Source organism: Oryctolagus cuniculus, chromosome 12 (assembly GCF_964237555.1).
Source record: "Oryctolagus cuniculus chromosome 12, mOryCun1.1, whole genome shotgun sequence".
In the NCBI taxonomy this organism is placed as follows: domain Eukaryota; kingdom Metazoa; phylum Chordata; class Mammalia; order Lagomorpha; family Leporidae; genus Oryctolagus; species Oryctolagus cuniculus.
This window is the reverse complement of record NC_091443.1, coordinates 50,881,967-50,903,954: the sequence shown is the minus strand read 5'-3', so window position 1 is coordinate 50,903,954 and position 21,988 is coordinate 50,881,967. Positions and strand designations below refer to the sequence as shown.

Genomic DNA, 21,988 nt, shown 5'->3' with positions numbered 1-21,988 from the left:
ACGGCCTGTCTAAACTGCGTGGTTTGCGTCCCATACCTGACGACGCAGGAGGGACCTGCGATTTGGGGAGATTTCGCAGTCCGAGCGGGATCGGAACGCACATGGGGCTGGGTCCGCGCTCCCCCCACAAGGCGGGGCGCCGACTCCCAGCTGGCAGTAAACGGGGGCGCGGGGCCAAGGGGTCGGGGCGCGCCCCACCAGGCCGCAGACAGCAGCCCCGGCAGTTTCCTGATGGGCGCTCCGAGCCAGCTTTAGATGCCTACCCCCACCTGAGCCCCGAAGCCTTGGGGTATTTCCGCCGGGCTCTGTCCGCGCTGAAAGAGGCTCCTGAGACCGGGGAAGAACGAGGTAGGAAGCAACTTTGGGATAGGACCAAGAGCAGAAAATCTGGGACAGGCAGGGAAACTTTCGTGGGTCCCTAGCGTGTGTGCCCTTAATTTCAGCTCCATGTCCTCTTCTTTGCCACTGACTCCCGCCCTTTGGCTTAATGATGGAACATAGTCTTGATCTCTTCTCATCTCTTTTATTTAAAATGTATGTATATATATTTAAAGATTTATTTGTTTGAAAGTCAGAGAAAGAATTTTCCATCCTCTGGCTCGCTCCCCAGAAGGCCACACCAGCCAGGGCTGGGCCAGACTGAAACCAGGAGCCAGGAGCTTCTTCCAGGTCTCCCACGTGGGTGCAGGGGCCCAAGCACTTGGACCATCTCCCACTGCTTTCCCAGGTGCAGTGCAGGGAGCTGAATCAGAAGTGGAGCAGCTGGGACTTGAACCAGAGTCCGTATGGAGTGCTGCTGGTGCTGGCATCAGAGATGGCCACTTTAGCCACTAGGCCACAAAGTCCACCCTTCAGTATCTTTTAAATACTCTTACTTGTTTTCTTGCCTTTCCAGAGCTGATGGTGAACAATATTTTGAAGGAAGTGGAGTCTCAGGCCCTAGCATTGGCCACAAACAGGACTGGCAGTGAGATGCTGCAGGAACTGTTGGGGTTCAGTCCCTTGAAACCTCTCTGTCGAGTATGGGCTGCTCTGCGCCCCAACTTCCGCTTTGTGGCCTGTCATCGGTGTGGGGTCCATGTGATGCAGAGTGCTTTGCTGCAGCTGCCACGCTTGCTAGGAAGTCCTGCAGAAAAGGAGGAGGAGGAGGAGGAGGTGGAGGAGGAGGAGGAGGAGGAGGAGGAGGCGGCGGCGGCTGGGAAGGCTGGTACCCTGGAGACTTTGGAGGAGCTGGTCCTGGGACTCGCCGCTGAGGTGTGTGATGATTTTCTTTTCTACTGTGGAGACACACATGGCAGCTTCGTGGTCAGAACTCTACTGCAAGTGTTAGGAGGGGCTCTTCTGGAGTCTGACAGAGCCAAGCCCCGTGGTTCCCAATCTTCAGGTAAGTTTTATAAGAGAGGGAAGTGACCTGGAGGGAAGGAGAGTTTAAGAAATTTAGATGGAGAGAGTAAGTAGAAAAATATGTCTTCATGAGGGAGCTTGAACTGGAAGAATTAGCAGAGAAATTAGGATGTGGTTTAGTGGGTCAAAGGTTAGTGTGTGCAGAGGCCCAGAGGTAAGGGTGTAGGTATATTTAGGGGACAGCTATTAGGATGAAGGCAGGAGGAGGCAATTCACACAGAGCAATGGATTTCTTTTTTTTATTATTATTATTTTTAATTCTTATTTTTTTAAAGTTTTATTTATTTGAAAGAGTTACACAGGGAGAAAAGGAGAGGGAGAGGGAGAGAGAGAGAGAGAGAGAGAGGTTTTCCATTCACTGATTCACTCCCCAGTTGGCCACAATGGCCAGAGCTGTGCTGATCTGAAGCCAGGATCCAGGAGCTTCTGCTGGGTCTCCCACGTGGGTGCACGGGCCCGAGGACTTGGGCCATCTTCCACTGCTTTCCCAGGCCACAGCAGAGAGCTGGATCGGAAGTGGAGCAGCTGGGGCTCAAAGCGGCGCCCATATGGGATGCTGGTGCTACAGCTGGTGCTTTACCTGCTATGCCATAGCGCCTGCCCCAGTGGATTTCAATCTTTTTTTTTTAAACCCCTACTTATAGTAAGAAACAAAATTTTATTGTTGTTGTTTTAAATTTGAGAGCCAAGGTGATAGTGTTTGAGGTTCACTCCCCAGTGACCACAGTGGCTGGACTGAGCGAAGGAGGATGCTGGTAGCCAGCAGCTCAATCCGGGTCTCTCACTGGTTGGTGGGAACCCAACTACCCAAGCCATCACTGCTGCCTCCTCCTTGCGTTAAGCAAGAAACTGGATCAGGAGCTATAGCCGAGTACTGAACCCAAGCACTCTGCTATGGGATGTGGGCTTAACTGCTAGGCTCGACTCCGCCCCAGAAATTGGTTAATTTTTTTTTAATTTAACGTGATTCGACATGCATGTGAGTGTGTATGGGTATGTGCACATATTGGGATAAGACAAGAGTCCAAGAGAAAATTCTCTGCTTACGACACGCAGCCTACTCTGATGTCTTCTTCTTTCCTGTCTCGTTTTATTTTGCTCTATTAAGAAAAATGCAAGTGAAGACCACTAACTTGATTTTATGATGCAGTCATAAGCTATGACTTGTATTTTGAAAAACTCTAGGAAGTAAGGTTTGAGAGTGAAGTGAGGCCTGATTTTGGAATGCCTTGATATTGGCTGAGGAGCTTAAATTATCTTCTGTGGGTCATGGGGGACCGGGCAAAGTTTCTCAGATGCGTTAGAAATGTTGTGTCAGTTCAGCCCTCCAGAGGAGAGGGTGCATTTGTATCACATCAGTTCTGCATCTCCAAGCTGGGTCCTTGTTCATCTGTGGAAGTGTTCTTTTCCCTGGGTGGCAGTTTGTGACCTCATCACTGTGCGTGTTCTTGATCTTGCTCCAGAAGCGCAAAGGGCCCCAGCTCGAGAGTGCAAGCCAGCTGAGTTTGAGGTTCCTGAAGCCTTCTTGAATTGCCTTCAGGACCTGAGCTCCTGCTTTCTGAAGGACATTGCTGGTGAGGAGGGAACTAGGGGGAGTGGCTAGATCCGCGGTTACCACCAAGCAAGGCTCTTAGCGCAAGTTCCTCCTCTTCAAACCTCCATCTGGTTTGATGCACCAAAGCCCTCTTTGTCTGCAGCCCCCTGCCTGGTTGCTTAAGGTCTGAGTAGTGCAGGTCATCTGGTTTTTGGAAAATGTCTTTTATCATTTCTGCCCTCTGCCCACAGTGTTTATCACTGACAAGATCTCCAGCTTCTGCCTTCAAGTAGCCTTACAGATCTTACACCGCAAACTCCCCCAGTGTTGTGCCCGTCTCTGCAATGCTGTGATTGGCTATCTGAGTACTCGCAATTCCTCAGCAGATGGCAGGTATGGTCAGGGTCTCGGGATTGACCAAGGTTGAAGGGATGTGTGAAATGAATGGGGTTGGGACTGGTGTTGTGGTATAGCAAGTTAAGCCACTGCCCACGATGCTGGCATCCCAGATGGGCACCAGTTTGAGATGCGGCTGCTCCACTTCTGATCCAGCTCCCTGCTAATGCTCCTGGGAAAGTAGTGGCAGGAGGCCCGAGTGCTGGGGGCCCTATACCCACGTAGGAGACCCAGAAGAAACTCCAGGCTCCTGGCTTTGGCCTTGCACTGCCCCAATTGTTGCAGCCATTTCAGGGAGCAAACCAGCGGAAGAGCTCTCTTTCTCTCTGTCTCTGTCTCTTTCCCCTCTCTCTGTAGCTGTCTTTCAGATAAATAAAAATATTTAAAAAAAAAAAATAAGAAAAGGAATGAAGTGGTGCAACTGTATTTTGGATGAAATGGAGAAAGATTGCTTGACCCCTTCTCCTTGTCCCCAGCCCCTTGCTGCTGTTTCTGCGGGATCAGACAAGCTCCAGACTCCTGGAGCAGGTACTGCTGGTGTCAGACCCCCCAAGGCTCCAGAGCCTCTTTAAGGATCACCTCCAGGGGCAGCTGCAGACCCTGGCTGCACATCCCATTGCCAACTTCCCTTTGCAGCGCTTACTGGATGCAGTCACTACCCCAGAGCTGGTGAGTTGGAAACCTGCATTGGGTCTGTTTCTGCTAGTTCTTGTTCATTGGGCCTTATTTTATTGCGTGTCTACCTCTCCTTATATGTCTATGACAGTGTGTTAGGATCCAGAGCTTAGGATGAAGGGACTCTGTTCTCAGAGAGGATTTGTTTTGGCTCCTCTGAGGAGTGAGCACCAGTAGGAGACTGGCTTAATCCAAGTTTAAGTTTGCGGTTGCATGGCCCCCCAGAGCTGGTTGACTGCAGACCCCCAGGAGTGTGGGCTGTTGCCATAGCTTCACTTTTCTTTTGCTGCTTAGCACCAAAGCAGACCTCTGTGGTCTCATGGGTTGGGTGTTAGGGTGGAAGGGCAGATTTACTTTTAATCTTTCCTTACCCCTAGTTCTCCCTTGTAAATTTAGAGTCCCCTGCCTATGTGAGGTGATGCCTCTGAGACTGCCCCCTTGTCCTGAGCCTTACTCAGCCCAAACACAGTCCTAAGGTTGGCAGTGCTTTTCATGTTTTCACTAACTATTTTCAGCAGGAAGATTTGACCAGAACGCCAGACATTCTTACTCCTTTTTTCCCTCAGCTGTCCCCTGTGTTCGAGGAGCTGAGCCCTGCCCTGGAAGCTATACTAGCCCAGGGCCATCCAGGGGTGGTCGTTGCCCTGGTGGGAGCCTGCCGTAGAGTTGGGGCCCACCAAGCCAAGGTCTTGCAGCTGTTGTTGGAGGTGAGTGGCTGTCACCTGCAGTCTGTCTGTGCCTTTGGTCCAGATCCTACCCTTAGGACTCAGCTACTTCTTCAGCACTATTCCTCAGAACCCAAGAGGGCCAGTGCTGAGGGTCTTCACAGACACCGGGAGAAATGAGGCTGAAAGCTATCCCACAGCTCTGTAGTGAGATTGAGAGAGCATGTACTTAGGGATAAATGCTTATTCTCTCCCTGTGTGTGTTTCGAGGCTGGTGACCCAGCAAGGCAGGTAAGACCCTATCCTTATGGAGCTTACACTCCACGGAGCCGGCCCTTCTCCTCTGCCCTGATTGTCTTTCCTGTTTAGAAAGTTGAGGGCAGGGGTAGGGTAGTTCTTACATTCGTCATGCTCTGTCTTCCCCTCTAGGCGTTCCACTGTGCAGAGCCCGCATCCCGGCAAGTGGCCTGTGTGCCTCTCTTTGCCACTCTGATGGCTTATGAGGTGTACTATGGACTGATGGAGGAGGAGGGGTCGGAGCCTGCGGAGCACCAGGTGAGGCAGAGGACGGCCCGCAGTGGCCTGCCTGGGAGCCAGGCCTCTGGGACCTGGGAGTCCTCTCACCCCTGAGGTGAGGGTGGTGAGGCCCTTAACTTCCTGCAGCCATGAGCATCCTGGGTTGGGCTCTTACTCCTGGTTTGGTGACTGCCTTGTGGTTTCCTATCTGTGTACTCCAGGAGGAAGTGGCTGCAGCCAGGGCACTGGGGGAAGTGACAGTCCTTGGCTCTCTACTGCTTCAGCATCTGCTGCATTTTTCCAACCCTGGTCTTATACTTCGAAGTCTGAGTGCCTTGACGGGACCGCAGCTCCTGGCGCTGGCCCAAAGCCCTGCTGGTTCGCACGTGCTCGATGCCATCCTGACCAGCCCCTCTGTGTCGCGCAAGCAGCGCCGCCGGGTGCTACAGACCCTGAAGGTTAGACTTCCGACTCCTGCTTGATCCCTGCCATCTTCTCCTCAGAGACCATGGCTGCCCCCAGGGCGGTACTTTCAGAGCCAAAGGAGACTCATGGTTCCTAGACTGTTCTGACCCAGCCTCTAGATTCTTCTGAAACTTCTCCCTCCCTCCCCCTCAAAACATCACTGGTGTGGGCGTCCCTGGAGGAACCTTACCTTGGTGTTTCCATGCAGGGACAGTATGTGGCTCTGGCCTGTAGTCGCCATGGCAGCCGCGTGCTAGACGCCATCTGGAGCGGAGCAGCCCTGGGGGCCCGGAAGGAAATTGCTGCCGAGCTAGGTGGGTACGCGTGCCTCTGGTGTTCCCAGACTTTCCCTTCTCTTACCCCACGTGGCTGGGTGGCTGGGGCGTGGGCTTCACTTCCGTTCCAAAAAGTGGTCTCCCTGGGCCTGAGTGCAGAGCCGCTGATCTCCCCTTCCCTTCTGTTGGCTGATGGTGCCGTCCTCTGCTCCCACCCCCACTTCTGGCTTCTGGGCTTTGCAGAGACAGGTGTTCACTGTGTCCTGGGGCGGCCCCAGGGTCTGAGGAAAATGGAGGGACTTCACGCCCCAGGGTCTCTTCCAGCAGGGATGACACTAAACAGGAGCCGTTCCTTTGCAGGGGAACAGAACCAGGAGCTAATAAGAGACCCTTTTGGCCACCATGTGGCTCGAAATGTGGCCCTGACTACCTTCCTGAAGCGACGAGAGGCTTGGGAGCAGCAGCAGAGTGCGGTGGCCAAGCGCAGGCGGGCACTGAACTCCATACTTGAAGACTGAGGCCTCTGGGCTTGGGCAGGCTGGGGGAGGGTGGAAGGAGGTATCTGTCTCGTTCTTTTGGGGTTTGAATTGGAGTCAAAAGTTCTTACTAGTAAACATTTTTATATTTTTATTGAAGATGCTTTTGTTATTTTTTTGTGGGAAGGATACAACAAAGTAGAAATCTGAAGGTGAAGTCCACGGGCGCTTATCTCTTATCAATGTGCTGAGTGGGAGCTCAGAGACAGGAGGAGCTGGAGGGGAGCCAGATGCGGCAGCCGTGAGGATGGGATCAGATGCGGGGGGGGACGGCCTTGTGGCCTTCAGGCAAGTGGGGGGCTGGCAGCGTAGCTAGGATGGGACCATGTTCTTTGGCAAAGGGGGTGAAGGGTATGAGGCATTCTGCTCACGCTGGGGTCGGAGTTCAGTGGGAAATTAGGTGTTTTCTTGCCTGCAGGTTGTGAAACCTGACGCTCTGACAGTCCTCACAGTGTAGTCCCTTGGAACGAGTCCGGAGGCAGAAGCTCGGCCCCTTCTCAGGAGCGGAGGCGACCCTGGCGCTGCCACTGCTCCGCCCCCTCCACTAAGTGGCGAAGGGTTGACGAAATTCCCAGCAGCAGGTGGCCCAGGCCTTGCAGCAGCGCGGAGGTCCAACGTAGGAACTCCCTGCAGAGCAGAGGGCAAATGAGCTGACTAGGGGAACCCGGCGGGAGGCCGTACAGCAGGGCAGAGCGCACTGAGAGCTAAGTGGGTGCAGGCGAAGGGATGAAGGAACTACAGTTGCAGGGGATGGGAAGTTTGACACACTGATCTCTGACCTGAGTACTTTTTTGGGGCCAAGTCCTTGGAAGTCACAACTCATGGTGTAGAGCCCATAGAACGTGGCTTTAACGTTCAGGCTGCCAAAGAGGTCTCGAGGGTTTTGCTTGTACACGTCAAAGGTGATGCGAGCGATGTCCTTGCTGTGCTTCGGCTTCTCCTGGCCCAGGCCATAGGACAGCACCCCGCTCTGCAAGACACCAGGCAGTGCAGTGGACCGTCACACCCTGACACTCACCATTGATCCTCGTCAGCACAGGGTCAGGCCCACCGCGCCTGGACTGTCTGTCCACTCTGTGCTGTCCTTGACAGTGCCACAGCTCTCCCAGGGTCGAGGTCAGGCGTGAGAAGCAGTTAGGGGTGATGGCTTCAGCAGCCCCAGCCAGGGCCTCTCACCCTGACAGGGCTCCAGCTCTGCCCCGAGTCCAGCACCATCAGGCAGGTGTCATCCTCCAGGAGCTGGAAGAAGTCCTCGCTCTCCACGGCCGTCCCATCCTCCTCTAGCACCAGTGTTGGCTCTCCCCTCAGCAGCAGGGTCTCCAGGGCCTGCCCAGTGGCAAGAAGCAAGAGGGAGATGGCAGATCTTACCCTGTGCCCACTCCCACCCACCCGCAGCCCAGCGTCCACAGGTCAGCTCTAGGCATTGGTGGATAGCGCAACTACTTCCTAATGCTTTGCCATCTTTCTGAAGGCTGCAGCTCTCAGGGTTCTTTCGTTGTTGGGGGACCCTCATTAGTGGCTGGCCCTTTCTCCTGTTGCTCCTACCATGCCAGTCTCATTTCCCCCTGCTTCCCTCCAAGCCACTCCTACTGGATCACAACGGATAAACTAGCTGGAGTCTCTTACCTACAGTGCCCCTTCTCTCCCACCAGAGCTGTTTTCAGTGCCAGTGATGTTTAACCTGTTGGAATCCTCCCTTGGTGCCTATTATGAGCGCTTTACCTACATTATCCACTTATTCTTTTTCACAACCCTAAGAGGTGCTGCATTATCATTCCCATCTTGTAGATGAGGAAACCGAGGTTTTAATAGGGTGAATAACTCCACAGGGGTTGACAGCTTGGAAGTGGCAGCCTCAGGATTTGAACTTGGGTTGTCATATGGAAGTTGCCATACCATACTGACCTCTGAATTCCATCCCTTCAACCCTCTATCCACTGTTTACTCCCAAAGAACAACCCATTACCTGGAAAATAAATGAATTGGCCCCAAGACAGAGGAAATGATTGGGTTTATCCCCACTGCTCTTAGCTCTCAGAGGGGCAGCTGCATGACCTTGGCCCTTTGTGCTTCATCATCCCATGTTGTCACTCTTCTTAAGCTGTCCTTCCCATAGAATCCGGGCACTTGGCTCTCTCACCTTATCAAGCAGTTCTTGGCGGGTGGCAGCTGTCAGCCCCTTCCGGATGGTGCGCTTGTGATCACAGACACGGAAGGGCCGTGGCGGGGGTGCTGAGGTCCAGACCCGGCGGCCGAACTCGGAGCTCATGTTAGATACTGACCTGACGGTTGGGAAGGAAGGTTCGAGAAGGAGCCCGGAGGGCTTGGTGAGAGCAAGGGGGATGAAGGAGGTGGGGTGACTAGAGGGCTAGTGAGGGAGGAAGCTAGGTTTGCAGATTAGCCAAAGGAGAGAGGGGGAGACCACAGGGTGGGGGGCCTGGCTAGTAGTTCAGGGGCGGTACCAAACCCACTGCAGAGGAGGGGCAGTGAGTCTCCTAGCAGCTGAGTGGAGCAGTTGTCCCGCTGTGTGCCCATGGTAGGGTGGCCAGGAGGATTAGAAGTCACCTCAGTAGGCCCTCTGCTGAGGGCTTCAGGGCTGAGAGGTACTCCATGGTGGACCAAGCAGTAGAAGAGCTGGGTGCGGTGGCCGTCTGCTCTGCCGGGCTGGAGTGGTGTCGTCTGTGACAAAGCTGGAGTCTCAGCGCTGGTGAGGTGGGGATGAGTCAAGCCCGGACTCTGGCCCCCCTGCCTAGCCAGTAAGAAGGACAAAGTCCAAGGGGAGGGAGGGAGGAGGGGAGGAAGGGGTACCCAGCCAAAGCCCTGAGAGCGCGTGCATGCGTGTGTGTGTGTGTGTGTGTGTGTGTGTGTGTGTGTGTGTGTGTGAGGTGAGGGCAAACAGAAACGATGTGAAATAGTGGAATGCGGCCTCTGGTGTGCTTAGTTCTATGGAGGGAATTTCTAGGGCCAGTTGCTGGCTCTCGGTATGTGTGGTCTGATATGCGCTGTTCTTGTGCTGCTGCCTCCTGGAAAAGCCACAAGCTGCAGTTTTTGGAAAAGAGGCGGGGCTGCTGGTGAGGAAATGGCCTTAGGGTGGGGACAACAGGATGGGCAGGGCTTAGAGAACTCAGAGGAGGCAGTGCCTGGAGTGGTGAGAGAGAGGATGGATCCTGCTCCACGGGTCCAGGATCACCAGGAGCCTCTCTGGGACCCTGGCCTCCTGCTTGTCTGCCCCTTTCTCCTTGGTAGAGGGGAAGGACTGGCTCCACATTTCCTGGCTTCGTTTTCCAGAGCTGCCTGCCCCACCCAACTGGAGTAGCCACCTTCTCTTTGGCCTCTCTCTTTTTACCAGTTAATGGACGTACAGGAAAAGTGAATGGGGCCAGGGCATCCTTTGATGTCATCAAGACTTTAGCGTTTTTTTTTTTTTTTTTTTTTTTTAAGATTTATTTTTTGAAAGGCAGAGTAACAGAGAGAGACAGAGACCTTCCGTGCCACTGGTTCACTTCCCAAATGGCTGCAATGGCTGGGGCTGAGCCAGGCTGAAGCCAGGAGCCTGGAACTACATCTGGGTTACCCCCATGGATGGCAAGGGCCTAAGCACTTGGGCCATCTTCCTCTGCTTTCTCAGGAGCATTTGTAGCGAGCTGGATTGGAAGTAGAGCAGCTGGGACTTGAACCAGCACTCTGAATATGGGATGTAAGCTTTGCAGGTGGTGACTTAGCCCACTGTGCCACAACTCTGGTCCCAGGACTTAAACTTCTGGTGCCTTGTGACCATCTCTGATCTCAGTTGTAGTTGTGATAACAAGTAGAAGCTCAGATTCATTGGCAAGGAACATCTCAAATGAGTGCCGGCTCTGTTTTCTTGCCCAAGGAGCCTGTAGGGTCCCCCAGGTCTCCCAGGTCCCTGTGCTTTCTTTCTGTGCCTTGACTGAGAAACACGGGCCCAGGGCCGGCACTGTGGCCTAACGGGTAAAGCTGCTGCCTGCAGCATCAGCATCCCATATGGGCGCCAGTTCAAGTCCTGACTGCACCACTTCTGATCTAGCTCCCTGCTAATGTGCCTAGGAAAGCAGCAGAGGATGGCCCAAGTGCTTGGGCCCCTGTACCCACTAGGGAGATCCAAAAGAAGCTCCTGGCTCCTGACTTTCAATCGCTTCAGCTCTGGACGTTGTGGCCATTTGGGGAGTGAGCCAGCAGATGGAAAATCTCTCTCTCTTTGTAACTCTGCCTTTCAATTAGATAAATCTTTAAAAAAAGAAAATGAAAGAAAAAGAAGCAGTCCTTTGCCTTCTTGGTGTCGTTGGCCAACCTCATTTCTCCTGCAGGCTTGAGCCCAAGCCGGGTCTCTGGACATTCCCAGGCACTGATAAAAGTGTTTAGGTCATTGTCCAAAACACAAAGAAACTAGCCTCAGCCCTGAGCCCAAACCCTTACACTTTTATATAAACGCCTTGCCCTGATCCTCTGTGGACGTACCCAGGTGAATATCCATTTCTCTCGCTGTCTGTCGCGAGGCTGCACAAAGCTCTGGACTAATCACCCTGCATTCAGTGCTTCTTTCTTTGGGATCCCAGCAAGCTCCATCTCAGAATGGTTTGGGGCACAGCCTTCTGGGAATTCTCCTGCTGTTACTTGTGGGGCTTGGTCCAGATGGAACAAGCTTTATCGGAAGCCGTGGGAGCCCAGTCAGTCCCTGACAAGTACAGACTGCATGTACAGGGGTGCTAATGCCTCCAGGATAGTCCTCGGACAACGAGCAATGTCCCCGTTCTGTGTCCTGGGCATTCTGTACGCGTCCCAGAGGTCGCCAAGGCCTACACCAGGGACTCAACTCCATGCTCGCACTGGCTCTCCTCTCTCCCGTCTTTCCCTGCTCCCCCGCTCCTGCTTCCTGAGCTGACCCTCCAAATCCAGGATCACCTGTCCCCAGGCCCTCAACTCAGACTCCACTTTGGACACACCTGAAGTAAGGCAATGCTCTCAGTGTCCTTGATCCCAGGGAACTCCCAATTCTGGCTGGTGACTGAGCAGAGGCCTTGGTTTTCCCTTCCTTCAACTCTACCCACCCACCAGGTCCCCCGCAAGCATCTTCATGGCCGAGCTTTCCTGACCTCTGCAGAGGACAGGGCTTGCAGTGTCTCCACCTCTGCACCCTGCCTTTCTTCCGGTCTTGTGTCCTGAGAAGTCTGGCAGTACAGTCTCTTCAGGTTTGTTAAAGTCCCTTAGGCCTCATGCACCCCCAGTTGTCCCCAGAACCCAGCACCATGCCTTCCGCTGAAAAGCTGTCATTAACAGCCCAGGGAGAGCCCTGAGGGTGGGATGATTGGGGCAGGGCCCAATACAAGAGATGAGGGGGTGGGTTGGGGGCTGGGGACAAAGGGGAGCTCAGCAGAGCCAGGAGACTGAAGACAGGCAGTGAGAGCCGCTGGGACAATGAGTTGCCTGCATCACCTGCTCTGCCGAGTGCAGGCCGCAGAGGCCAGAGAACAAAAGTGCGGGGAAAGGAGGGCTGGAGGACTGGGCAGGACTGGGCAGGGCTGGGCGGAGGCAGGAGGGCAGAAGCAGGAGCCATGCTCAGGCAGCAGCAGAGTACCCCTTCTCCCTCCCCAGCCAGGGAAGCTTGTGTGTGCCTCTCCGGCTTAGCCTGTTTCCTGGGGAGGCAGGCTCCTACAAGCCTGCATGTGTAAGCCATGGGAGGGTGCAGGATGAGGGATGAGCCTCATCTTGTCCCTCCCTATGCTGGCCTCACCCTCTTGCAAACCTGACAGGCAGCAGACAGAAGTAGGCATTCACCCACAGCGGCTTTACCTCGTGGAATCCCCGGGCCCTTCGCGGGACCCCATCCCTGCCCCCCCACACCTGGGTAAGTGGGTCTGCCCTTGCCCAATTTTGCCCTGAGGAATGGGGCTGGACACAGAAGGAGGACCCAGGCTAGAGTGGTAGACGGAGACAGCAACAGCTAGAGTGAGGACTGGGGGCTCAGGGAAGCCAGGAGTCGGGTGGGGGAGGAGGGGGATCTGGGTTTCAAGGAGCAGTGCTGGGGCCCCGGGTCCTCATGGGAGACAGGGCTCCGGGCTAGACGCACTAGGCTGCAGGTGGGCAAGTAAGGGAGGCACAGTCCCCTCTCACCAGGCGTCAGCGGTGGCTGGGCTCCCCCCCCACCCGACCCCTGAGCACCGTCTGTGCCCCTTACAGTCCCCTGTAGGCGCAGAAGGATGATGCCGTGCTACCGTCCACCGGGGAACGAGACGCTGCTGAGCTGGAAGGCCTCGCGGGCCACGGGCATGGCCTTCCTGCTCGTGGCGGCACTGCTGGGGCTGCCGGGCAACGGCTTCGTAGTGTGGAGCTTGGTGGGCTGGCGGCCGGCGCGGGGGCGGCCGCTGGCGGCCACGCTGGTGCTGCACCTGGCACTGGCCGACGGCGCGGTGCTGCTGCTCACGCCGCTCTTCGTGGCCTTCCTGGCAGGCCAGGCGTGGCCGCTGGGCCAGGTGGGCTGCAAGGCGGTGTACTACGTGTGCGCGCTCAGCATGTACGCCAGCGTGCTGCTCACCGGGCTGCTCAGCCTGCAGCGCTGCCTGGCCGTCACTCACCCCTTCCTGGCTCCGCGGCTGCGCAGCCCGGCCCTGGCCCGCCGTCTGCTGCTGGCCGTTTGGCTGGCCGCCCTGCTCCTCGCCCTGCCGGCCGCCGTCTACCGCCACCTCTGGGGGGACCGCATATGCCAGCTGTGCCACCCATCGCCGGCGCACGCCGCCGTGCACCTGAGCCTGGAGACTCTGACGGCCTTCGTACTGCCTTTCGGGCTGGTGCTCGTTTGCTACGGCGTGACGCTGGCGCGGCTGCGGGCCGCGCGCTGGCGCTCCGGGCGCCGCGGCACCCGCGTGGGCCGGCTCGTGAGCGCCATCGTACTGGCCTTCGGCTTACTCTGGGCTCCCTACCACGCGGTCAACCTGGTGCAGGCGGCCGCCGCGCTGGCTCCGCCCGAGGGGACCTTGGCCAGGCTCGGCGGCGCGGGCCAGGCGGCGCGGGCGGGCACCACGGCCTTGGCCTTCTTCAGCTCCAGTGTCAACCCGCTGCTTTACGTCTTCACCGCCGGGGACCTGCTGCCCCGCGCGGGTCCGCGGTTCCTCATGAAGCTCTTCGAGGGCTCCGGGGAGGCCCGAGGGGGCAGCCGCTCCAGGGAAGGGACCATGGAGCTCCGAACGACTCCTCGCCTACAGGTGGTGGGCCAGGGCCAGGACAACGGGGACCCTGGGGGCGGGCAGCATAGGGGCAGTCTGGATTGGGACCTTTGACACCAAACCTTGCACCACGCCTGCTCGGCGCCGCCCCTCTCTGTGTCCCCTCCTGGAAGTCGCCTCTCGGGAGCATCTGGGGACACTTCGACGGAGGACGGTCACTTGAGGGCTTGTGAGGATGAGGATGGCTCATGTGAGCAGACATTGCACCTGCAGTTGGTGTGTACCCGCCCGCCGGCGCTGCTCGCCCTCTGCCAGTAGCTATGACTGTGAAACTCTCCGGGAAGCCACTAGAGGATGACCCAAGTGTGTTCCTGTCGGTGGCTCATCATGGCTGAGCTATACCTAAGCCACCTGGTTCCCCGCTGGGTCACTTGGGCCTTCCCGGGGCCCTGCCCTGCCAGCCCTTAGCACCTCCCTCTCTGGATGTAAAGGAAGAAAGAGGAAGCCACAGTTGTGAGCCTGGGGGGAGGTGAGGATGGAATCCATTCGGGGTGTGTGTGTGTGTGTGTGTGTGTGTGTCTGTGAGAGCCACCCAAGGGGGGAAACTGGCTCTGGAAGGGGAGAGTGACGCTGTGGGGGTGGCGGGTTCTCCTGCTTATTGTTGATGCGGTTGGGAGAGGGGTCACAAGGAGAGACAGGGTGTTGGGGCCCTGGGCATCAGACACTGACCTCCCCCAAAGGCCACAGGAGCATCGTCAATGACTCACTCAGGTGGGGGACGTTTGAGGGCTGGTGAGGAGGGGGTGCCGGGAATAGCAGGCTGTGTGCAGGAGAGGTATGCCACCTCTCCTTTCTCTCCTTCCTCTCTGCCAAGACGGCCGGGCTCTCCCCGACCCCTCCCCCAGCACCTCTCATCCCCTGCCTTTTCTACCTCTAGGTCTAGAACCTGGTCTGGGTCCAGACACTCCAGACATGGGAGGTGCAGAATGGGATTCTTGTGCACATCCATGTGGTTTTTGCAATGATCAACCTGTTTCAGTCGGCCCAGCACTTCTTCAGTTTTAGCACCGGGAATCCCTTGTCCCAGCCCCATCAGTGTCCCCAGCAAACTGAGGTGGCCACCCAAGTGGCTCCCCAGGCCATCACCCCAGCCTGTCCGTTAGTTCACACAACCGCCTGTGCCCTGGCACAGGTCATGAGAACGAGGGTAGTCCAGTCCCCAGGGTCCTATTGAGGCCACCAACACTGAGCCTGGAGTGGAGCTCAGAACAAGGGCAGCAGGAAGTGGGTTTAAACCACCTAGCCCTGGGTGGAGAAAGAAGGGACATGGGGGCAGCTGCGGTGGGGAGCAGCCTGAGAGAAGGGCTAGACAATTCTGAAGGGCCCTCTGGTTGGCCCAAGAGCCCTGAGCCAGAAGCTTCTATCCCGAAGCCCCGACTGCTGGGGCTTCTTCCTGTCCTTGTGTGTGATGGGGCTGTGGGGCAAGGTTTCCTAACTTCCTGTTACATATTCCCCATTTCAGACACCCTGTGCGGTCAGAAAGCCCTTCCTCTGCTCTGTGTTCAGTTCTTGTTGTGGTTTCAGCCCAATTTCTTTTCATCATATCCTCGGCTTGACGCCTGCTGGGTAAACGCCACTCTGGCTTTTAAAATTTATTTATTATTATTAAGTCAAGCAAGTTAGGGCCCTGGCGAGGGCCACGGACCCGAGCGGCGCTGGTGTTAAAAGGGAGGCCACAAGGCTCCTGGCAGGCTGAAAGGAGTTTTCATTTTCAGCTCCTGCCTCCTGCGGGAGGTGTCAGGAAAGGAGACGTCCCTCCATCCGGGGAAGGGGCTCTTCTGCATGCTGGCCTGCTCTGTTGCAGGTGGCCCGAGGGCCCCCGGACCCTCCCTCCTCTCCTCCTGTTCAGGCCAGCCTATCCCAGCATTTACTTTTTTCTGTGAAAAACATTTTAAAAAGTGCTGTTGGCATGAAGCGCACAGACGTTTGCATTGATACACTGGGAAGTGTGGGTGGATACCAGCATTCTGGCCCCTTTCCCTCTCTGGCTTCTTCCCTATGTCTACAGACCCCACTTATGACCTTGAATTCTCCAGTCCACACCTGCATGTTGAGGCCGCACCCCAGCCTAGTCGCTCCCCATGCCCTTCTTTCCTCGCCCACTGCCCCTTCCTGGGTCCCTCTCTTTTGGCCCCACCCCTGTGGAGTCCTCTTCCCCTGCTCCGTGGCCCTGGAGTGCAGTGCCATCCCCCCTCCTAGGGAAGGGAGGGGGTGGACCCACCCTCAGGAAGATGGGTCTTCCCCCTCTGCTGCTCCCGCCTCCCCTGTCCTGTGGTACTTCCTCTCTGAATTAGCTACAGTACCCAGAACCAGGGCCAGGAGCCCCTGGCACTGGGCAGATCCAAAGATAGGCTATAGCACTCTGCCCTGACCGTGGGATCAGCACCAGCTTCCGGCCAGTGCCTGGCGAAGCTTGTAAGTATCTTGGGGCAGGTGTGGGGAGGGGAGGGGAAGGGAGGGGATGCTCACAGCCACGAGTGAAGGTGCAAAGCAGTCTCCCAAGAAAAGCCCGGCCAGTGGCAAAGCAGTCGGGTGCATTTGCCCTCGTTCCCTGGGCACTGTGGTTCCTGGGGGACCCGGGGCCTCTCGGGGAGTGTGAGCAGGTGACCGGGGGGAGTTACCGGGGTTGAGGGGCTAGGGTACAGGCAGGGGACACAGGAGCTAGCCTGCCAGGGGCGCAGCCCTGGCGAGGAAAGTCTCTGGGTCTCTGGATCTGTGTTTCAGGGTCTCCCTAGGAGAAGGAAGCTGAAGGGCTGCTGCCGCTGTCACTGTATGTTTTGCAATTGGGTCTGCAGGCAGGAAGGGGCCCCGTGGCCCAGTTCAGAAGTTAGTGTTTTCTGCGGAATCAGGTCCTTTCCAGGCAGGTTAAGTCAGCAGCAACCCGGGGGTGGGGGCAGAAGGTGGCCGAGGTGCCTCTGCTGCTGCTCCCCTTGGAGGCAGATCAAAGTTCTCAGGTGACAGTGTCCAGGGTGTCAGGAAATGCTCCTGCCCTCATGCGCGTGTCCGCCCTCACCCTCCAGGTCCCCGCCATGGCCATGAACACTACCTCCCCCCTGGCCTCCTCCTCGGGGGCTTCCTCCTACATCTCTCTGCTGTCAATCATCCTGCTGTCCACAGCGCTGGTTGTGGGGCTGCCTGGCAACAGCTTTGTGGTGTGGAGCATCCTGAAAAGGATGCAGAAGCGCTCCGTCACTGCCCTGCTGGTGTTGAACCTGGCCCTGGCCGACCTGGCCGTCCTGCTCACGGCTCCCTTCTTCCTGCACTACGTGGCCCGGGGCACCTGGTGCTTTGGACAGGCCGGCTGTGGCCTGTTCTACTACATCTGCGGAGTCAGCATGTACGCCAGTGTCCTGCTCATCACGGCCATGAGTCTGGACCGCTCTCTGGCCGTGGCCCGCCCCTTTCTGTCCCAGAAGCTGCGCACCAAGGCGATCGTCCTGCGGGTGCTGGTGGGCATCTGGGTGGTGTCCTTCCTGCTGGCCACGCCGGTCTTCGTGTACCGCAAGGTGAGCCTGGGACCAGACAACAGGAGCCTTGTCTGCTTCCCGCTGTACCCCAGCAAAAGCCACAGGGCCTTCCACCTGCTCTTCGAGGCCCTCACGGGCTTCCTGCTGCCCTTCCTGGCCGTGGTGGCCAGCTACTCGGACATCGGGCGCCGTCTGCAGGCCCGGCGCTTCCGCCGCAGCCGCCGCACCGGCCGCCTGGTGGTGCTCATCATCCTGGCCTTCGCTGCCTTCTGGCTGCCCTACCACGTGGTGAACATGGCCGAGGCGGCCCGGGCGCTGGCAGGTCAGCCGGCCTGGGCAGGACCCACGGGCCAGCGGCTGTTCCTTGCACGCAACGTGCTCATCACGCTGGCCTTCCTGAGCAGCAGCGTGAATCCCGTGCTGTACGCGTGCGCCGGCGGCAGCCTGCTGCGCAGGGCTGGCGTGGGCTTTGTCGCCAAGTTGCTGGAGGCCACAGCCTCCGAGGTGTCCAGCTCCCGCCGCGGGGGCACCCTGGGCCACACCGTGAGGGACACCCCCGCCTCCCCGGAGCCTGGCCCCGCCGAGAGCCTCACTGTCTCCACTAATCCTCTGGAGTGAACTGAGCAGGGGAACTGGCGGATTGCCCACCACCCCCGCCAGCCTGGCCAATGTTGTGCCTGCACAGGGGGCTGGGGTGAGGGCACCTCTGGCCTGGCAGCATCCCCCTGAAAACCGAACTCAACCCTAGGGGTGGGGCGTCTGTGTGTGCGTTAGAGGGCACTGGGCTGTTCCTGGTGCCTGAACTAAACGCTCTCAAGAGTCCCAACCTCCCCATGATTCAGTTTTGGAAAGGACCCACAGACAGAACAATCCAGTTACACACACACACACACACACACACACCCATGAATCTGAGGGCAGAAGTCTGTGGGTCACACTTGGAAAAAGTCTAGCGAGCCTAAAGCAGGCTGTCCAGGACCACTCAAGCGGACTCACGTCCAAGACCCCCGTGACCCGAGGCCTTGTGAGAAAAGAGCGCCGCATACAGTGTCCCTCAGCCTGCAGCCGCACGGGTCTCTGTCCAGCTTCCTGCCTGATTCTCTGCGTTCTAGGGAAGCGGTCATGAGATCTCAGCGCCTAGAACTCGGCACAAGAGCATCTGCCCAGCCCCAGGACAAACCCTGGCACCTGCTGTGGCCATTGTCACCGCTAGGAGACAAAGATTTCTGAAAGCGACAGGGACGAGCCCTTGCTTCCCGTTCTTGTCTAGGAGAGCTTCGGCCCAGGCCATGCTGGCATTTTAGGAAGAGGCGGTAGTGGTGGCAGCAGTGTACTTTAGGGAGCTTTCCCGTTAGAGGGGAACAAAAAAAAAAAGAAGAAGAAGAAGAAGAAGAAGAAGAAGAAGAAGAAGCAACTAGGAGACCAAAATCAAAAATCCACATACAACATCTGCAACACAACTTGGGTATTAAGCTGCCTCCCATGGACCTCCAAAATAGGAGCAGGTGAAAAGGAAACATCCCCGTGCTTCAAGACATATAAAAGTGGCAGCATCTAGGCAGAAGGCGGCAAAGCAAGGAAGGAGGCCATCCGGTGACCTGAGGACAGAACACCCACATTGCCCACAGCTCCTTACTGCAAAGTGTGACTGGCCAATCTGAGGACAGCAGGTGCAACTTGGGGGGACGGGACACCCAAGCTAATCCTCCACCCCTTGTCTCTTCTGCATCGCAAGCATATGATAGGTGCTTCTTTGGCATTTGCTGCATGAATAAAGGCGAAATGATATTTCCTTGGAGATTCCTTCTGATGTTTGTGGGTGGGGAGCAGCAGAGACTCAAGTTATGTGGCTAAAATTCTTTATGCTTCCGAGGTGTACAGACGAGTGGAAGCAGGCTGGTAGCGAGGCCGAGGCCGTTCTCTCTTGACCTTGTGAAAAAGAATCGCTCGCTTCCAGCATGCTCAGTTTGGCCTGGGGAAAAACCGCCCTGCTGACAGGTAAGGAGGAGGCCGTCTCTAGGTCTATCAGCAGCTGGCTTCAGACGTCTCAGAGCCTTTTCGTGGAAGATCCTGGAGGAGTGTCTCAGCCCAGGGTGGCTGAGGGAGGCCCAGTTCGCGTCAAGTCCGTGTTCAGGAAGTAGGTGCGCAGCTGCCCTTTGCCTTTGACCTTGATGATGCCCCGAATGCAGCAGGTGTAGCCCAGCGACTGCAGGGCCTGGGCTGTCTCCTCAGTCACCTGCAATCGAGGGACGATGAGTGAGCATGGGAGTGGGCCTCTCCTCATCCCCCCTGCAACTAGGCCACCAGCGGGGGCGCCCTCACCTGGATTTTGCCCAGGACTCCGGTGCTCTCCATGCGGCTGGCCACATTCACCGTGTTGCCCCAGATGTCATATTGTGGCTTCTGGGCCCCAATGACTCCAGCCACTACTGGTCCGTGGTTCAGCCCTGACAAAGGATGTGGTGAACAGGGGTCTTGGTGGGGGCAGCATCAAGGAGGGAGGGGGGAAGGAAGTGGGAGGAAGGAGAGGGCCTCGGGGCCGAGAGGCCAGGTGTGGTCTCTGGTGAGGGAGGAGTGTGGCTTAGGAGAGGGAATATGAGCCCCAGGTAGCTCCTGGCCCATCGGCCTCATGCCCGTCCCCGGGAGTGAGTCTGGACAGGGGTGAACTAGAGAGCAGTTGAGGACTTGGAGCAGGAAGAGCTTAGAACAGTGAGGAGGCACCAGACTGCCCCAGCAGGGGAGGCCCTTACCCACACGCAGGCGGAAGTTGTTGAACGAGTGCTTGTTGATGACGTCTAGCTTGGACCCCAGGGCCACTGCAAATTCCACCATGGTGCCAAGGTGGCTGCAGCTTCGCTCAGCATCCTGGCAGTGGGCCTGCGCACGAGGATGAGCCCGTGAGGGCACAGGCGTAAGTCCCACTACGGGCCCACCAATGAGAGCCCAGAGGAGGCTTGGTAGGCAAGGAAGCATCGCCGTACCTGTTGCTGGACCTGTTGGGCATCCTGGCCAGAGGTGGCGTTTAAGCCTGTGGCTGCCATGTAGGTGCTGCCGATGGTTTTGATCTTCTCCACCCCGCTGAACTTGGGCTTGGAGAGCAGCTGTCCAGAGAAGAGGCCGTACCTCAGTCTCTTGCTCCTGCCCTCCCCTCTCCCCGAAGCCCAGCACCAGGTTTCTGGGGGGCTAAAGGGCCAGGCTGTGGGTTTGGGAATGGTTGCAGGAAGGAGAGTGTTGGCGATGGGTATAGCCGGGGCATCAGAGGAGGAGAGGGAGCGCCAGGGAGGGGAGGATGGGCCAGGACTGCAAAGTGGAGGGGTGGGGGGAGGGACTACGGGGGAGCTCTAGACTGCAGGCCATGGATCTGGGGGCCCTGAGATTTGTCACCTCATCGAAATCAGCAATGATCTCATTGAGTAGCCGCAAACACTCGAGCCCTTCGTGGTTGATGTTGGATTCCGAGTAGAACTCCTTAAAGTCTGGGATGGAGGCGAAGAGGACACAAACACACTCGTAGGACTGGTGGTAGAGGTCCTGGGGGCAGGAGGCCGGGGTGAGGGGTGTGCGCACATCTCCCCCTTTCTGGGGCTGCATGGGGCCCCTCTTCTGGTCCCCACACTCCTGGTCCCCCACTCAGGAGCCACTGGGAAGGGGAGAGGAGAGCAGGGCCAGGTCACCCCAGAGATGTGGCTCAGCAGTCAAGTATTGGGTCTCATTGTGATTCTAGGGGAGACAGAAGTCGGGGCCAGGAACGCCTCACAGCCACGTGAAAGGAGTCACAGCTACAACTGGGAATTATTTTTATATCCTTTCTGATTGCTGAGGGGTGCTAAGTCAGCTCACAGAGATAAAACCAGGCAACAACAGTGAATACGGGGCAGAGGGAGAACAAGAGTAAGATGATAAGGATGGGATGAGATGTGGTGAGGTTGGTTCACATCATGGGTGCCAATAAGCCTTCTTAGTCCTAGATCCTGGCTCTGAGCTTCCTGGAAGCCAATGTGAAGACAGAAACAGGATAGTGAAAAGAGTCCCTGTGTCTGTAAGAGAATAAACCAGGAGAAACAGAAAGAACCATAGGTCTTTTAAAAAAAGATTTATTTATTAATTTGAAAAGCAGAGAGAGAGAGAGAAAGATCTTCCACCTGCTGGTTCACTCCCTAAATGACCTCAACGGCCGAATCTGGGCCAATCTGAAGCCAGGACCCAGGAGCTTCTTCTGGGTCTCCCACAGGGTCCAAGCACTGCTTTCCCTGGCCATAGCAGAGAGCTGGACCAGAAGTGGAGCAGCCGGGACTTGAACTAGCACCCATATGGGATGCAGTGCCACAGGCATTGGTTTAACCTACTATACCACAGCTGTGGCCCCAGAACTACTGGTCTTGAGACCAGAGCAGGCAGTTGGGTTAGAAGGCCGTGCACAGCCCCTGAATTGTTTCTTCTGACATCCCTCAGCATAGTGGAGGACACTTCTGTAACACAAAGGGCCAGGTGGGGGTGGTACAAATGAGGTGGTCCAAACACGTGGGTAACTTGCTGATGGTGTGACTGGAGCAAGATTGCTGAGGCATTACAGCAGTACCAATAGGAAGCTCTGTGATGATGGAAATGTTTCATAAACGCACCACCTAATTTGGTGGCCACCAGCCGTATGTGGCTGCTGAGCACCGGAAATGTGGCTAGCGCCACTGAGGAACTGAATTTTTTTGTTTTAAGTAACTTCAGTGGCTACACGGCTAGTAGCTACCATATTATATAGAGCAGGTCTAGACAGACGGGTGGACTGTATCCAGGCAACTCCCATCAACACATGACTA

At 56.7% G+C, this 21,988-nt stretch overlaps 5 protein-coding genes across 8 annotated transcripts in view; 3 read left to right on the top strand and 2 right to left on the bottom strand.

Annotated features, from left to right (window-relative positions):
• The first annotated feature begins 76 nt into the window (after window positions 1–76).
• NOP9 (NOP9 nucleolar protein) lies at window positions 77–6,565 on the top strand. Of its 2 annotated transcripts, XM_002718104.4 has the most exons (10): window positions 77–348; window positions 896–1,384; window positions 2,868–2,978; window positions 3,190–3,331; window positions 3,811–4,003; window positions 4,576–4,716; window positions 5,104–5,229; window positions 5,412–5,648; window positions 5,864–5,969; window positions 6,291–6,565. In XM_002718104.4, the coding sequence occupies exons 1-10, from the start codon at window positions 102–104 to the stop codon at window positions 6,446–6,448; spliced, it is 1,950 nt and encodes a 649-aa protein (XP_002718150.2). In that variant the 5' UTR covers window positions 77–101; the 3' UTR covers window positions 6,449–6,565. The 2 variants fall into 2 exon arrangements, with proteins under 2 accessions (XP_002718150.2, XP_017203714.2); XM_017348225.3 differs by lacking the exon at window positions 2,868–2,978.
• A 130-nt stretch (window positions 6,566–6,695) lies between these two features.
• On the bottom strand, window positions 6,696–9,208 carry CIDEB (cell death inducing DFFA like effector b). The gene is made up of 5 exons (XM_002717920.5): window positions 9,032–9,208; window positions 8,607–8,748; window positions 7,643–7,792; window positions 7,246–7,436; window positions 6,696–7,093 (listed from the first exon to the last, which is right to left on the bottom strand). Exons 1-5 carry the CDS (start codon window positions 9,076–9,078, stop codon window positions 6,964–6,966), a joined length of 660 nt encoding a protein of 219 aa, XP_002717966.1. The 5' UTR covers window positions 9,079–9,208; the 3' UTR covers window positions 6,696–6,963.
• A 2,839-nt stretch (window positions 9,209–12,047) lies between these two features.
• Window positions 12,048–13,909, top strand: LTB4R2 (leukotriene B4 receptor 2). The gene is made up of 2 exons (XM_008269444.4): window positions 12,048–12,332; window positions 12,665–13,909. Exons 1-2 carry the CDS (start codon window positions 12,182–12,184, stop codon window positions 13,759–13,761), a joined length of 1,248 nt encoding a protein of 415 aa, XP_008267666.3. The 5' UTR covers window positions 12,048–12,181; the 3' UTR covers window positions 13,762–13,909.
• A 2,076-nt stretch (window positions 13,910–15,985) lies between these two features.
• Window positions 15,986–18,972, top strand: LTB4R (leukotriene B4 receptor). Of its 2 annotated transcripts, XM_002718105.5 has the most exons (2): window positions 15,986–16,122; window positions 16,728–18,972. In XM_002718105.5, the coding sequence occupies exon 2, from the start codon at window positions 16,737–16,739 to the stop codon at window positions 17,790–17,792; it is 1,056 nt and encodes a 351-aa protein (XP_002718151.1). In that variant the 5' UTR covers window positions 15,986–16,122; window positions 16,728–16,736; the 3' UTR covers window positions 17,793–18,972. The 2 variants fall into 2 exon arrangements, with proteins under 2 accessions (XP_002718151.1, XP_017203715.1); XM_017348226.3 differs by lacking the exon at window positions 15,986–16,122 and having other exon boundaries at window positions 16,544–17,927.
• Window positions 18,625–21,988, bottom strand: part of LOC138844642 (adenylate cyclase type 4-like) — a 3,811-nt gene continuing 447 nt past the window's right edge. The window contains exons 2-6 of one of the 2 annotated variants that reach the window (XM_070053816.1): window positions 20,559–20,650; window positions 20,156–20,275; window positions 19,925–20,051; window positions 19,497–19,621; window positions 18,625–19,410 (exon numbers count right to left, since the gene is read on the bottom strand). In XM_070053816.1, the coding sequence (XP_069909917.1) occupies window positions 19,258–19,410; window positions 19,497–19,621; window positions 19,925–20,051; window positions 20,156–20,215 (465 nt within the window). In that variant the 5' untranslated portion in view covers window positions 20,216–20,275; window positions 20,559–20,650 and the 3' untranslated portion in view covers window positions 18,625–19,257. Of the gene's footprint in view, window positions 19,411–19,496; window positions 19,622–19,924; window positions 20,052–20,155; window positions 20,276–20,558; window positions 20,706–21,988 lie in introns of both variants that reach the window. The other variant, XM_070053815.1, reaches the window with a different exon arrangement.